At 42.4% G+C, this 16,733-nt stretch overlaps 1 protein-coding gene across 7 annotated transcripts in view; it reads left to right on the forward strand.

Moving 5' to 3' along the window:
* Positions 1-16,733, forward strand: part of myrf (myelin regulatory factor) — a 237,814-nt gene that overhangs the window by 172,734 nt on the left and 48,347 nt on the right. For all 7 annotated transcript variants that reach the window (XM_072592149.1, XM_072592145.1, XM_072592142.1 and 4 more), the window contains one exon: positions 316-406. In XM_072592149.1, coding sequence (XP_072448250.1) covers positions 316-406 — 91 coding nt within the window. The remainder of the gene's footprint in view (positions 1-315; positions 407-16,733) is intronic.

Genomic DNA, 16,733 nt, shown 5'->3' on the forward strand with positions numbered 1-16,733 from the left:
TCATATTTAAAGATATTCATACAGATATTAGTTAACAGTGTTTTCTTATGCTCTCACTCTACCTCACCCTTTTTTCACTCTTCCGCCTTCCATATCACTCTTTTTCTATCACTTTCTCTCTCTTCTTTTTACCTCAATCCATTCATCTCTAATCCTCATTTCTCTCCCTGCTCTATTTCCATTTTTCTCTCTTCATTCTCCACCTTCTTTATCTTGTCTTGCTGTCCTTTTCTGAATACACCTATCTCTTATTCTCCCCACCCATTCTTTTTCTCATCCATCTTGTCCTCCTCTTGATCCCTTCGCCTCTCGCAGGTACTTCATGCTGGTAGTAGCCCTTCAGGTCCAGGCTCAGAATCAGAATCATCTTGTGGCAGCTCAGATTTCTGAAAGAATCATTGTGCGGGTAAGGCTATTTCTTATTTACACATGTACTGTGTATGTGATCTGACAGTACTTTGTACCAAGTTATCATCTTTAGCTATTTTTGGAATACCACATGACTTGGGGCCACAGTTGTCATTATACCTGTGAATGTGTTGTTTGTGCAGCTAATGCAGTATTTTGCTATTAGTCTGTGATTGTTGCTTGGTAAATGGTGATTATATTTGTATGTCATGTCAGCATATATATGGAACTCGAGGATATGTCCAGTAGAATACAAATACCTGCTGATATCTACGAGAAATTATGGGATGACAGGGATATCAACAATAGGTTGCTACACTGTAGGTGATTGGGATATCATTAACAGGATTTGACATCCTGTAACCATTTGGTTTTCTACTGATCCAATTACTACAGCAATACTAGTTCAATACTTCATCTGAATGTCAATTTTGTATCTGAATGTCAAGATTGTGGAGCGAGGTTATTTGCAGACTATTTTATTGTACAAGATATCTCAACTCCAGCTGTTCTGTTCACATCTGATTTCCACTTGGAGGTATTTCACAAAAGGAGTCTTCAGATATCCATTCAAAATGGACCAGGGCAGACTTTCCCCACTCCACTGGGTGGCATGGTGGCACAATGGTTAGCACTGCTGCCTCACAGTGCCAGGGTCCCACGTTCGATTCCAGCCTCAGGTGGCTGTCTGTGTGGGGTTTGCACATTCTCCCTGTGTCTGCGTGGGTTTCCTCTGGGTGCTCCGGTTTCCTCCCACAGTCCAAAGATATGCAGATTAGGTGAATTGGCCATGCTAAATTGCCCATAGCGTTAGGTACATTAGTCAGAGGGAAATGGGTCTGGGTGGGTTACTCTTCGGAGGGTCGGTGTGGACTGGTTGGGCTGAAGGGCCTGTTTCCACGCTGTAGGGAATCTAATCTAAAATAAATGGGCAGATTGAGGACAACCACTGTTACTGTTGCCATGTCTGGGCTCAGTTATATCAGCACAATGTGGTTTGGAACCTGTGATGTTGCAAGTCTGCCCTACTCAGTGCAACAGCAAGGGGTGTTTAATACACTGGGTCAACCAGTGAAGATCACACATACAATTTCAGCCTTTGTTTCTATATGTAGAACCTGACCGTGAAAGGAGCAATAAATCCCTTTTATAACAAATACACTCTTAGTGCCTGCTGGGCAGTTTCTCTTGTTTAATAACTGTGTTTATCTGAGACCTATTTAAATCACTATTGCTTTCTCCATTAATAATGCAAAGTGGTACTGCTCCCAGTATAACTACTTAAACATGTATACACCTATCCAACTACTGAGGATAGTGCACAGCTGGTATTGAAATGTCAAGCAGCATCACACAGGAGTGGATAGTTTCTTTTGATCAAATATGTAGACTCTGATACCAAGGTACACATAAACCCTCTCTAAAAGATGGGAGTGAATTAATTTGTTGCTTTCTGCCCAGTATTTGATCTATTCAGGGAGGCAACAGTGAGTCACCCACAAATTATGCATTATGACTCAGGAATGAACGATCAATTTTTACAGATTTTGCCATTCTAGTCATTATGCTGTCAGTAACCAGGACTATTTAGATGATGCATAAGATGTAGTCACTTGATTGTGTACAGTATTTAATACACGCCGTGACGTCGAACACTTCTTCCGTTGCCTCCGCCTCCGAGCTTACTTTCACAATCAGGACTCCCATCCACCTTCCGAGGACCCCTTCGCCCACCTCCAACACCCCACACTGGCCTATTACCTGCCCTCGACCTCTTCATTTCCAACTGCCGCCGGGACATTAACCGCCTCAACCTGTCTACCTCCTTCCCCACTCCAACCTCTCACCCTCACAACGAGCAGCCCTCCAATCCCTCTGCTCCAATCCCAACCTCACCATCAAGCCAGCGGATAAAGGGGGTAGTCTGGCGCACTGACCTTTACACCGCGGAAGCCAGACGTCAACTCGAGGACACCTCTTCCTACTGCTCCCTCGACCATGACCCCAACCCCCTTCACCAAACCATCATCTCCCAGACTATACAGAACCTCATCACCTCAGGAGATCTCCCACCCACAGCTTCCAACCTCATAGTCCGGGAACCCCACACTGCCCGGTTCTACCTCCTTCCCAAGATCCACAAGCCTGACCACCCTGGCCGACCCATTGTCTCAGCATGCTCCTGCCCCACTGAACTCCCCTCTACCTACCTCGACACTGTCCTATCCCCCCTAGTCCAGGAACTCCCCACATATGTTCGAGACACCACCCACGCCCTCCACTCCTCCAAGACTTCCATTTCCCTGGCCCCCAATGCCTCATCTTTACCATGGATATCCAATCCCTCTACACCTCCATCCGCCATGACCAGGGCCTCCAAGCCCTCCGTTTTTTCCTCTCCAGATGTCCCCAACAGTACCCTTCCACCGACACTCTCATTCGTTTGGCCGAACTGGTCCTCACCCTTAACAATTTCTCCTTTGAATCCTCCCACTTCCTCCAGACCAAAGGGCTAGCCATGGGCACACATATGGGCCCCAGCTATGCCTGTCTCTTTGTTGGCTACGTAGAGCAGTTGATCTTCCATAATTACACCGGCACCACTCCCCACCTCTTCCTCTGCTACATTGATGACTGCATTGGCGCCACCTCGTGCTCCCGCGAGGAGGTTGAGGAATTCATCAACTTCACCAACACATTCCACCCTGACCTTAAATTTACCTGGACCATCTCTGACACCTCCCTCCCCTTCCTGGACCTCTCCATCTCCATTAATGACGACTGACTTGACACTGACATTTTTTACAAACCCACCAACTCCCACAGCTACCTGGATTACACCTCTTCCCACCCTACCTCTTGCAAAAATGCCATCCCGTATTCCCAATTCCTCCACCTCCGCCGGATCTGCTCCCAGGAGGACCAGTTCCACCACAGAACACACCAGATGGCCTCCTTCTTTAGTAACCGCAATTTCCCTTCCCAGGTGGTTAAAGATGCCCTCCAACGCATCTCGTCTACATCCCGCACCTCCGCCCTCAGACCCCACCCCTCCAACCGTAACGAGGACAGAACGCCCCTGGTGCTCACCTCCCACCCTACCAACCTTCGCATAAACCAAATCTTCCGCCGACATTTCCGCCACCTCCAAACAGACCCCACCACCAGGGATATATTTCCCTCCCCACCCCTTTCCGCCTTCCGCAAAGACCGTTCCCTCCGTGACTACCTGGTCAGGTCCACGCCCCCCTACAACCCACCCTCCAATCCTGGCACTTTCCCCTGCCACCGCAGGAACTGTAAAACCTGCGCCCACACCTCCTCCCTCACCTCTATCCAAGGCCCTAAAGGAGCCTTCCACATCCATCAAAGTTTTATTTGCACATCCTCTAATATAATTTATTGTGTCCGTTGCTCCCAATGCGGTCTCCTCTACATTGGGGAGACTGGGCGCCTCCTAGCAGAGCCACCTCCCCGTGGCCCAACACTTCAACTCCCCCTCCCACTCTGCCGAGGACATGGAGGTCCTGGGCCTCCTTCACCGCCGCTTCCTTACCACCAGACGCCTGGAGGAAGAACGCCTCATCTTCCGCCTCGGAACACTTCAACCCCAGGGCATCAATGGACTTCAACAGTTTCCTCATTTCCCCTTCCCCCACCTCACCCTAGTTCTAAACTTCCAGCTCAGTAACTGTCCCCATGACTTGTCCGGACTTGTCCTACCTGCCTATCTTCTTTTCCACCTATCCACTCCACCCTCTCCTCCCTGACCTATCACCTTCATCTCCTCCCCCACTCACCCATTGTACTCTATGCTACTTTGTCCCCACCCCCACCTTCCTCTAGCTTATCTCTCCATGCTTCAGGCTCACTGCCTTTATTCCTGACGAAGGGCTTTTGCCCAAAACGTCGATTTCAAAGCTACTTGGATGCTGCCTGAACTGCTGTGCTCTTTCAGCACCACTAATCCAGGATCTGGTTTCCAGCATCTGCAGTCATTGTTTTTACCTCAGTTTTCATAAAGGCCTAATGGGTAACTCCGACACAAAGTAGAAGACACTTAGCCTTGCAGTATTTATTGGGTTTGTAGCGCTCTTCATCTCCGAGGTTATGGAGTTTGATGTTGATGGCTCACCAAAATGATTTCTTTGGAGACCACTATAGTCCAGTGGGTGTCGAGGTGGTGGGAATAGAGGACAGCAGTGGGCTCATGGAATTACCTAGAATGGAATCAAATGCTACCAGTGAAGTTTATGTAATTGGTGCACATTTTTCCCCCCATCCTTTAATACTGTATGTTGAAGGCAGTTGGAATTTACAAAGTGGCTGTGAATGGGATGAAAATAATACATTCACGTATGCAGAACATATTACCTAAAAACAGAGTGAGATATCATTGCTATTGAATTGTTCAATTATTGATGCAAATACATTGAAAAGGATCAGCTGAAAGATAAAATGAATGTGGAAAAATAACTGAAAATCAAAGAAAAAAGGGTTTGTTATATAAAAGATTCTTACAAGTGTTCTTTATCACTACGAATGGATTATAACTGATAACAATTGGTCATTATTAAGTTACTGGATAATTACCAGCATTGAATAGTTACTGATAATGGACAATTAATACCAACAAATTGTTATTAAGTAGAGTTACTTTAAAATGTTAGTAAGATTGGGTAACGTGGAAGAGTTACAAACAATTTATCCCCAGAAATTGGTGGTTATTAACAACAGGTATTTTTGCTAACAATTGTAATGAACAATGGGATCATCAGGTAATGCAGTACAATTAATGATATGTGCAACTATGACCAGCAATGGTTGGGGTTGCAGATAATGGGTTGATAGTTCCTAGTCCTGGATTCTTATTGACTATGTGTAGCATAACATCTCCAGCTGTCTCTGATTCCTCTGTTCTTCATTCACAGAACACGGCACAGGTGAGACATTTTAATGCTAAAACACTCACACAGGAGACTATTTCAGAGCGTAGGTACAGTGGAGCCCTTTATTATCAGTAACTAAAGAGAACTGTACAGAGGAGGTAAGTTTCAGAACTGAAGGGGACAAAATTATTGCTTAACAGGTGAGAAAAACAGGCAGGTTTCTGTGCCTGTGAGAGACTGGGTGAAAAGATCAGAACGTAGAGGGCATTACAGCAACATGACTAACAGAGTGGCTGAAAGCAAAAATGTCTGGTTCAATAAACCTGTCATAATACGGCAGTGATGGTTTCGTATTCTGGAACAATTTATATATGATGGAATATAGATGTATGATAATAAACAGGCTCCACTGTATCGGTTAACATTGCACTGAAGGCATTTTGTTCAAACTTACTATATAGCCCCTATGATAGGCTGACAATGCACTCCTTTCTGGTAACATATCTTGTGTATTCTTTTGATGCATCACCTTAACATTATCTATTCAATAAAACCTGATCCCTTTCTGGCACATAATATTGTTTTGTGAGTCTGGCAACATGCATGCATACCATAGTAGAAGCATCACAACTTGAGAGAGCAGGACAAATAGCATTGGTTATGAAACCAGTATTCACTGGTCTGATATAAGGAGTGTATATCTTCGAATCAGAGGCTTTTCTGTGTAACAGAATGACAGTAGTATAAAACTTCAGTGGGCTTTAATTAATTTAACTGTACTGATTACAAAAGGATCTTTACCAATTGGGCCAATGGGCCAAGGAGTGGCAGATAGAGTTTAATTTTAATAAATGTGAGGTATTGCATTTTGGTAAAACAAAAAAGAGCAAGATTTATACAGTTAGTGGGAGGGCCCTGGGTAATGTTGTCAAACAGAGAGACCTAGGGGTTCAGGTACATCATTCTTTGAAAGTTGTCTCACAGGTAGACAGGGTGGTTAAGAAGGTATTTAGTACCCTTGCCTTCATTTCTCAGACCATTGAGTACAGGAGTTGGGATGTTATGGTGAGGTTGTAAAGTACATTGGTGATGCCTTGTTTGGAGTACTGTGTACAGTTCTGGTTGCCCTGCTATAAGAAGGAAATTATTCAATAGGAGAGAGTTTAGAGAGGATTCACCAAGATGTTGCTGGAACTAGGGGGTTTGAGTTATAAGGAGAGGCTGGGACTTCTTTTACTGGAGTGTAGGAAGTTGGGGGTTGACCTTACAGCAGTTTATAAAATCATGAGGGCATAGATAAGGTTACTAGCAAAGGCCTGTTCCCTAGGGTAGGGGAGTTCAAAATTAGGGCGCACATTTTTAAGATGAGAGGAGCAAGATTTAGAAGGGACCAGAGGGGCAATATTTCACACAGAGAGAAGTTAGTGTATGAAATAAACTGCCAGAGGAAGTGGTAGATGCAGGTACAGTTACAACCTTTAAAAGATATTTGGACAGGTATATGAATAGGAAAGGTTCAGAGGGATATGGGTCAAATATAGGCAAATAGGACTAGTTTAGTTTGGGAAACTTGATTGGCATGGAGGAGTTGGACCAAAGGGTCTGTTTCCGTGCTGTATGACTCTAAACATTTTTTTTCTACGTCTTCCTGTCATTCCCCATCTCCATTTCTTTTCATCATGTCTCTTGACCCTCATTGCCTGCTCCTCATCCAGTTCTGGTCTCTCTCTCTCTCTCTCTCTCTCTCTCTCTCTCTCTCTCTCTCTCAACACGTTTTGACTTTTTTCTCCTCATTCTCATCTCTTACTTCACTCTCTCTCATCACTTTTTTAAGAGTCCTTCCCACCCCTCTCCATCTGTCCTGTCTCTCTTTCTCCACTCTCTCGCATTTTATTCTTCTTTTACCTGTCTTTTCTTTTATCTTTGTTGCTTTCCCTCTCTCTTTCTCATGCTTTCACTCTATCTGACTCCTGTTTCTCATTTTGTCTCTCTTCTATACCACAATGTTTCTTGTCATTATCACTTCTAATCTTTCCTCTATCTTTGATCTCTCTTATTCTCTAGTCTGCTTCTTGGTTTCCCTATCTTTATTTCCTCTTGTGTTTATCTGTCTATCTCATGTTGTACACTCCCTTATTTTACTGTATTCTGTTTTTCTCCCTTTCATTTTTTCTTATATCTCCCTCTCCATCTATCTCTTGACCCTTATCTCTTTCACACTATATCTCTCTCTTTCTCCCTCCTTCTCAACTTTTTTTGTGTACATGGTTTTCCATGTTGCTCCCTCTTTTGCTCCAGTTTCCTCTCTTTTCATGTGATTTACACTCTCAAGGCTTTCTGTCTCCATCTGTCCATTTCTGCATCTCTCTTCCAGTCTTACTCTTTCTACTTTCTTGGATTTTATCTCCCTGTCCATCCCTCATTACTTCTTTTTCTGTGTGTTGGTGTGACAGAACGTATTTTATGCTCTCAATCTGTATGACCAGTGATTTTGCTAACATTTCACCATGGCATTGCAGGAGTCCTTCAGTATCTTACCTATCCTGCCCAAAATTGCTGTGAAGAAGCCATATCAATTGATCTAATCTAAATTAGTCTGATTTCCTTTGGCTGCACAATGTTATTATACTATGAGGGATCTAGAATTAAAATACCTGAGGTCTGAAATGGTCTAGCACACTGGCTGTTGGTATTATTGTACTTGGCTTCTTCCACCTGTCTCATGTCTCTGTGTGTAGTCACAGACACAGCGATGCCTTTTTTCTTAATTGAATGTGATTTGAAACCAAAGGATTTGAAGGAATTTGTAGGGCTACCGTACACCATTAGCCTCTCAGATGGCTGATTGCACTGTGCAGTGTGCAGTGACCCAAAAACACCACAGAGCTCTTTGACTGTGGTTAGTCGCCTTATCTGATTTGCAGCTGTATGGGTGGAAAGTGCAGAGGGAAATGGAGCAGTAATGGGACTGGCTCAGCTGAGATGCCTGTCAAAGTTGATCACTTTGTTGACTCTAACTACCTAAGCTCAAACCACAAAAGCAGCCATGTTTGGGTTACATGCCAGAGAACAAATACATCCATAGACCGTATCTAACCAATTGTTTTTGAGCAAGGTTTTCCAGTTCCACTGTTGACACATTCAGTTGCATGGACACAATAGAGGGAGGAAGATCATGTCCAAAGGGTTTCTTGCCAGGGGAACCTGCCTGATTTTCTTGTTGTGCGATTTTAAGAGATGTAGAATTTGGTGAGTTTTCTAATACCTGTAAGGTATTTTTTCCCACCAGACCTGCTTCCCTATGTTGTATCCAGGTGTTCTGGTGCAAGTACAGGGAAATCTGCCCAATTGTCATCAGGAACAGAAATGAGAAAAGAACCGAAAGATGAAGCTAAGAGACTTCAATTCTAGAGACATAAACACAATTCAAGTAAGGAGCTTCATAAGTGGGAAAAGATTACATTGTACCGTTGCCAATGGAATGACAGATTGTACAGTAGCCGAGTCTCTTGAATCAGCTCCAGTGCAAATAGATTGATGGAATGGTAACAGCCAGAAGTGAGTCCTTAAAAAACCCTAAACAATATATAAACACTCATGTGGCTTGGCTTTTTTTATAAGTCACAGGCAAATTATAGCTGTTAATAATTACCAGCTGCCTGAGGGGGAGGAAAGCCCTTTCACTCTTGAAACAGAGCAAGGTCGGTCTCCTGTCAACAGAATTGGACTGAAGCTACTGTGCAGCTTTTCTATCCACACTTTCAAAATTGCATAGGAAATCTCTCTCTATCTACATTTCCTGAACAGCCCCCCCCCCAACCCCCACGTTTGGAAAAGGAAATGAAGTTTATATAAATGTTTGGAAAGTGCAAGACAGTAGCAGTAGAACTTGGCTCTCTCCTGCTAAAAAGATCTTTCTCTTGCAATTCAGATCCGTCTGACTCTAGCAATGGGACTTGGCTCTTTTCTGTAACACAGGAGAACTTTTCTCCCTCCTATAGTTTAGATCTATCACTCAAACCTTTAGAGATTCAGGCCCAGTTTAGTCTTGGCAAAAGATCATACACTTAAGCAGTATACTTAAAGTTTCTGTCATTACTTCTCTCATCTTTATAATCCCAATCTTCTTTTTTGATAATTTTTGACTGTTGCTTACAGTTTGTATGATGAATGCCGCTCTGACTTTCTGCTCTTCTTCAAATAAAATATTTTCTTTTTCTCACAGTGTTTTGGTATTAAGGTTCATCACATTGTCACCAATCCCAGTGCACCCTTCAGAATCTTAAGATGATATCATTTCTCATGTCCCTCTTCCCTTCCTTCTACAGTCTACAGACCAATCCAATTTGTCTGTCACTTCTGATCCCAATTTTCCTCGTTACTTTTACTCTTTGAAAACCTGGTAACTTCTTGCTATGCTTCTTCAACCGATTTTCTCAACAATAATTTAAGAAAATCGCATAGTATGGAAGGCATTCCGACCTGGATTATCATTACTTTTGCCTCATTTGCACTCTTCTTGCCTGGAGAGAACAAATAAATGTTCAAGCTTGTTAATCACTTGACATAATGAGAGGGAGAATTTAAAAAGCCCACAGTTGGCATTAATGCAGTGCTTCTCACTGCATGTTATGTTTTTGCCATACATTGACATGCCAACTACATTGACATCCCTTGATTAATGCCCTATCTAGAATTACCATAAAATGTTCCAATTCCTTAATATGCCACTTGGTTGTAGAGTCATAGAGTCATAGAGATGTACAGCATGGAAGCAGACCCTTTGGTCCAACTCGTCCAAGCCGACCAGATATCTGAACCCAATCTAGTTCCACTTGCCAACACCCGGCCTATATCCCTCCAAACCCTTCCTATTCATATACCCCTCCAGATGCCTTTTAAATGTTGCAATTGTACTAGCCTCCATCACTTCCTTTGGCAGCTCATTCCATAAACGTACCATCCTCTGCGTGAAAACGTTGTCCCTTAATACTTGCTTCCAGGAGAGTGGCCATTTGTACATTTGTGTTGAAAGCAACCATTTTGTCAGCACTCTCTCATTTGTAATGGGAAGCCTTGGATTGTTTTTTGAGACATAAAAGCTATTATTTACAGGTGATAATACCTGAGCATTTTCCAGGTTTGAAGCTGAAACTGTTGACGTTCATTCAAGTCCTGGAACACTAATTGAACATGTCAAATACATAGACTGATCTGGGATAACCCTTGAGTAAAGTTGTACAAGGGTTTCCAAGATAGCTACATGCAGCATAGTGGTGTTTTACCAAGCGGTCTAAAGAATAAAAGCCACTCTAGATAATAGGTTCACTCTAAACTGGTGTGGTCATTGCATTTTTTTTTTTCACTCACCGGTCTTTTTGTGATAGTTGATTTTCCACCATACAGTCATAGAGATAAAGAACATGGAAACTGACCCGCATCAGTCCAACTTGTCCATGCCAACCAGGTATTCTAACCTAACCTAGTCCTATTTGCCAGCATTTGGCCTATATCCCTCTAAACCCTTCCTATTCACATTTCCATCCAGATACCTTTTAAATGTTATAATTGTACCAGCCTTTTAAATGTTGCAATTGTACTAGCCTCCACCACTTCCTCTGGCACTCATTCCATAAACGTACCACCCTCTGTGTGGGAAAGTTGCCCCTTAGGTCCCTTTTAAGTCTTTCCCATCAAGTTAAATCTATGCTCTCATTATCTTTTCATCTCTTCCCAGTGCCCTTGGACAGTTCTATATGTATCTAATATTTGCGTTGACTATAGCCTCCCTGATCTCCCTCAAGGAAGGTGAAAGCGCACAGCCTTCTGTCTAACCAGACTTCTGTTTCCCAAATCTAACTAATGTCCTAGTTATGCCTGACCTTTTTTATCTTTCAATTCTGCAGCTACAGATGATTTTCCACACTCCACATATGGGCTCCCAGCCTGTGCTCTCTCTGATGCATGGACATTGCCTCAAATACTAAAGCTCAGTTGACTTAGAAGTCCCATCAGGGTCAGCAATAATGGGTGAAAATATTTCACATTCTGCCTCCAGGCCAAGGGGATTATGCCTGATAGGAAAACTATTCTCTATGCACTGCAAAAGTCTGCCCAAATCAGTTGCTGTTTTCTTGGGTGGAGAAAGTGGCTGAGAAAGTGTCATCTCAAACATGAGTTGGTTGTAGGGCCAATCTGCACCCCAGCTCTCAACTTCCAGGATGTTGTTTCTAAAGGATGACCAGGTGAATAGTAGTGTTCTGTGCCCAGTAAATCAGAGCTGCATAGGATGTTGAAAATTTCAGTCACTGTTTGACCATTTCTGGTCATTTTAATTCTGTGCTATTTTATTCGTTGCCCAATTTCTTTCCTGTTAAATTCAATGGAAAACATTTCTAACATTCCAGTCTAACCAACTGCGTTGGATAGAAACCAAACTTGGTTGGAGGTAGAAACCTAGTTTTCAACCAGGGGTCAAAATATTATTTTCCATTTTGCAGGCTCCTTGAGATTTTTCATTTTTGGTGTTGACTTTTTCATTCTCATTAATTCATTTGTCAGTTAATGTCATCACATGGTAACAATGCCTTCTATATTTGTCGTGTGGTATTTGGGCTGTCACAGAAACAAAATTAGAATATTTCTTCAATTGTCAGTTCTCTAATAAAATTAAAGCACCATGCACAAGGAAAGCATTAATCTTCAAGACACCACAGTATATAAATTGGCACAAGACAACGGGTGTAAGTTAACAAGATGTTCCTTTTCAAAATTAACTGACAAACACTTCTACACCCAGGAAGCTATCACCCTAACCCAACTTCTGTAGTCTAGTGAGGACACAGCTAATTCATCTCCATTTCATCAGCACAAAACTAGAACATTTTAACCAGGGAGTTACATCTCTTCTTATTGCATCTCTAATTGTAATCTTAACTTGAAATTTAATAATTGACAGTATTCATTACAGAAGGATCCACTACAGTTTTTTTTTACCGTTATCGTAGCTCCTGAAGTTACACAGCCTTAAACTAGAGGTTCCACATTCACTTGCAAGGAATTCATTATCTCCATGATTTAAAGGTTTCTTGGGTCCCAGTTAGCTTGCTATTTCTTTGTTCTCAGTTTTAAAACTGTTCTCTTTCCTTTGAAGATTCCTGTCCCCGTCTCACACCCACTCGCACAAATTGCAGCACCTTTTTCCACTTCACTCTACCTTGACCACGGCTATTCTTGTTCCCAAAACCTCTTGCATATTCCATTTACCTCATGCCCTGTTGCAGCATCCTTCTACCCTACATCCCTCTTGCAATACCTTTTTTGACTGCAGCTTTCTTGCAGAGCTCTTATTCCCAAATCCTTTTTGTAATCTCCCTCAGCTTCCACGTCCCTCTTTCAGCCATATGTCACCCTCACTCTGCTTGCAGCTTCCTGGAGTAGTCTCTTCCCCTCCATCCCCTGTCCTCCACATACAGTCACCCCTGACCTAATGGGTGGAACTCCTGAATCTGGTAAAAGACCCTGCATTCCACCAGTCATGGTCCCCAAGTCTCAGACATCTGCTCTTGGAGCTCAGCCTTTTCTCCCAACTCTCTGTGGCCTGTCCACTGCACCCCACAGCTGAAAATCAGCATGTCAACTCCCTGTCCCGCCCCCAATGTTTACCACCATCTGAGTATTATTTGCCACCCTTATATATATGGAAACATCCTGACAACTGCAGATGCAGCTCACTAGAGGCTATCACGAGTAAGCGTGAGAATACAGAGCAGAATGGATAGAGCCATGTTTATCACCTGCTGCTCCTAGCAGGAAGTGACATGTTGCTAGCATATTGTGTTCACTAATGGCAGCATGATTGATGCTTGAATTGGTCTTGAACAATTTTCCAAGATTCAGTTCACACATGCATTGCATTTCAAACCAGCATTGTCCAAATCAAGACCAACTTTGTTTTGCTGTTCCCCGGTCAGCAGGAAGAGGGTAAGCGTGGGAAGTGATGGAGGCCTGCAAGATCAGCTTGCTCAGGTCATGAGGGGTATGGGGACGATGTGGGGAGTAAGGCCCATTTTCCAACAGTGGGCACAATGTTCCAAAATCCCACCCCATCTACCATCTATCATTAAGATCTCCACTCCCTCTTTCCCCAGCTCCCCCCAAACCCTTTGTCACCCATTCAATATCCATCACAAAACTCCTGCATTACAATCTCCATCTTGGCTTCAGGACTTAGAATCTGGGAACTCCCAGGATCGGTTCACTGCTAAATAGTGGTTTGGGAAACCCTGCAATTCAACCCTGCCACCTGCTCCTTCACAGGGTGATACTCAGTGAACCTGCAAATCACTAGAAATCACTGATTCAATCTGAGTTTCTGCTTTTTTTGCCTTCTAGACTTGTAACACCCTTGACACAATTTTGCCTTATTGAATTAGATGCATCTGTGGTTCTAATGGTTTAATGAGTCATAATTTATCCTGAAAAAGCTCTTTGGGCAAGCAAACTGAGTTTGGTTTTGGAGAATGTCAAATTTCTCTATTTCACGTGAAGCCGGTCACAGATTATGATTAGATTTGATTAGATTAGATTACTTTCAGTGTGGAAACAGGCCCTTCGGCCCAACAAGTCCACACCGACCCTCCGAAGAGCAACCCACCCAGACCCATTCCCCTACATTTACCCCTTCATCTAACACTACGGGCAATTTAGCATGGCCAGTTCACCTAACCTGCACAGTTTGGGATTTTGGGAGGAAACCTGAGCACCTGGAGGAAACCTATGCAGACATGGGGAGAATGTGCAAACTCCACACAGACAGTTGCCTGAGGTGGGAATTAAACCAGGTCTCTGGCGCTGTGAGGCAGCAGTGCTTCATTTAAAAAATTGTTTGATATTTCAGATTTTGGTATGTTTGTAGACGCATGTCCTAATCTTTATTTCACTTCCTGTAAAATTATAAAACATTTAATGCTACAATCTACTTGTTGCTTCCTGGTTTTCTATCATTAGTATTTTTCAATATGATTGGCTGCTTGGTGATATCACTGTTGCTGAATGCCTGCTATCTCCTCTCGCTAGTGCCAGAATTAAATTAAGGTCTAGAGTGGGGGAATCCATGCCACACTTAATGTCTCCAGTCATTCTTTGTCAAGCTCAACAGTGAATCCCATCATTTCACCAGCAACTCCACATGCATCCAGATTTTACAATCAACTTTACCAAACCCTCTGCAAACATATTTAGAATTGGACTGCAAACATTCCCTATCGTCCGCCCGCACCCATTCCTCTACAAAATAATGCATCAGATAGAAGTCCCGAATCTAAATAGCTGCTTGAAACCAGTGTTTAAATGGTTTCTCCTTGACCCATTGCTTTTCCCGACTTTACTTTCCCATTCAAAAGCCCTGAAAACACATGTTCTACACAGTGATATAATCTATCCTTCTTTCTATTTACCCTTACTACTTAATCCTGACTCTAATTGGATATTCATCTGTACTTTTTTTAATGTACCAGTATGGGAATTCATTGCATTGTTCAGAATGCTGCCAATTTCATAGTAAAACAAATTCAAAGAAATATTCTTTGCTGGGGAATGTAATAATTCTTCAACCATGTGTAGACAGATCTATAGATAAGCATCCACTGCCATGCCAGAGGTCTAACATAAACTCTTTATTAAGAAGTACATTTTAATAGTTTATTCATCAACTGATCTCCAAGCATTTTGAAGTCACATTTTGCATATGAAATGAGAAAATCACAATAGCACCATCCTAAACCTCTATTTCCCTGTTAATGCTGGAAAGAGTGACATCATTATAGCTAGCCTGTGCTATCCATTTATGCTCGTAAACCCTTCTGGAGAGCTGCATAAAGATGCAGATTTATAGACTTTTTCCTGAGTTGTGGGTCTGGAGAGTTTCTTAGCACAGATATAGAGTTTTATAGCAGTAGTTAATTGTCAATCGCTATGGGTGGGTTTGATAGCGTTGGTAAACTTTCAAGTTACTGGTTCCATTTGTTGCAAAGAAAAGCCAAGAGGGAGTTGCATATAACAAGTAATCGCATTGCTACACTTAACATCAACTTCTATCTATTGGACCCTTCTTATCTTGCATCTGTCATTGTCATCATTTTTGTTTGTTTGTGTGTGTGCCTGGCTATTTTTGTGTATCTCTCTATCTAACCAATTTCGACATATAGAGGTTCAACAGAATGCCTTCAGAATGGTGTTATCCTGCAGCTTTGAACATCAGCCAGCCTTGCATTGTTGTTGCTACTGCCCTGTATCTGTGATATATTGGGGATCTTGTTCACATTTTGTGGTAACTTTTGACTCACCAGCAAAGAACTCAGCCGGTGCTTCAAACGATTTAATGGTTTCACGAGAAACGTTTGGCCAGCCTTTGTTTATTTATGCCTGTAAACAACTGGCACAAACAGCATTTAAGCACTTTGTTGCATTGCTTGTTTACAATGTCAGTTTGGAATATGACTTGCCTGTCTCTCCTTCCCTGAATTTAAAACTTTTTTTCATCACATTTTTTCATGAAGTCAACACATTTTTGAAAGTACAGTGGGGAGTTGTTGTTGTACCTTACTCTGTGGAGAATGCTGTGCTCTGTTAAAATTTTCAAATGATTATGTAAGGCTTCTTCTCCAGCAGTTTTCTTGTCTTTATGGGCATGTATAGGTGATGTGACTGGTGTCTTCTGCTTTCCAGTCTGAAGGAGTGCACAGTATCAGTCTGGAAGCAGTCGAGATGGTATATACCATGAACATAGTAATGATACCTGCAGTCTCCACAAATAGTATATTTTAGACAGGGAGGTGAATGCAAATTTGGTAATTACTCTCACAGATACTTCTGCATCCTGGAGCAGAAGAACACTGCAAGATCAGAAACTTGAGGAAAATCCCTTCCCCAGTGTCACATTGTCAACTTTTCATAAATTGGAATGAACGATCGTTCTTAAAATGGACACCATCTCTCTTCTGTAAATAAAGATCAAATTACCACCTGACTCCTTTTCCTCTCCTGCTTTTCAAAGAATAAGTTCTTTCCAATGCAGAAGTTACAAGATCAAAACTCTCTTCATAAATCTGTCCTAAAAATAAATCTTGTCAAACTGTATCTGGCCGTCTGTTGAGTGCCCCCTCTCACAAGCACAGTTAAAATTCTATTGCTAGTTTATACAAAGGAAACTAGGGATTAAAGGTGCTGTTGTTGCAATAAAAGAGATATATTCCAATATAAATTGGACAGAACTGCCCATTCTTTATCAATTTGATGCTTATGGTTGATGAGGCCCCTTGCTGTAGATGCCTCCTTTTTGAGCATGATGCTGTTGTGTTGGTATGTTTGAACGCATTCTTTCTTCCCTCTTGTCCTATGGTGCACATTGACAAGCTATTGGACCAGGGAAGGCCT

Source organism: Chiloscyllium punctatum, chromosome 22 (genome assembly GCF_047496795.1).
Source record: "Chiloscyllium punctatum isolate Juve2018m chromosome 22, sChiPun1.3, whole genome shotgun sequence".
NCBI lineage: Eukaryota > Metazoa > Chordata > Chondrichthyes > Orectolobiformes > Hemiscylliidae > Chiloscyllium > Chiloscyllium punctatum.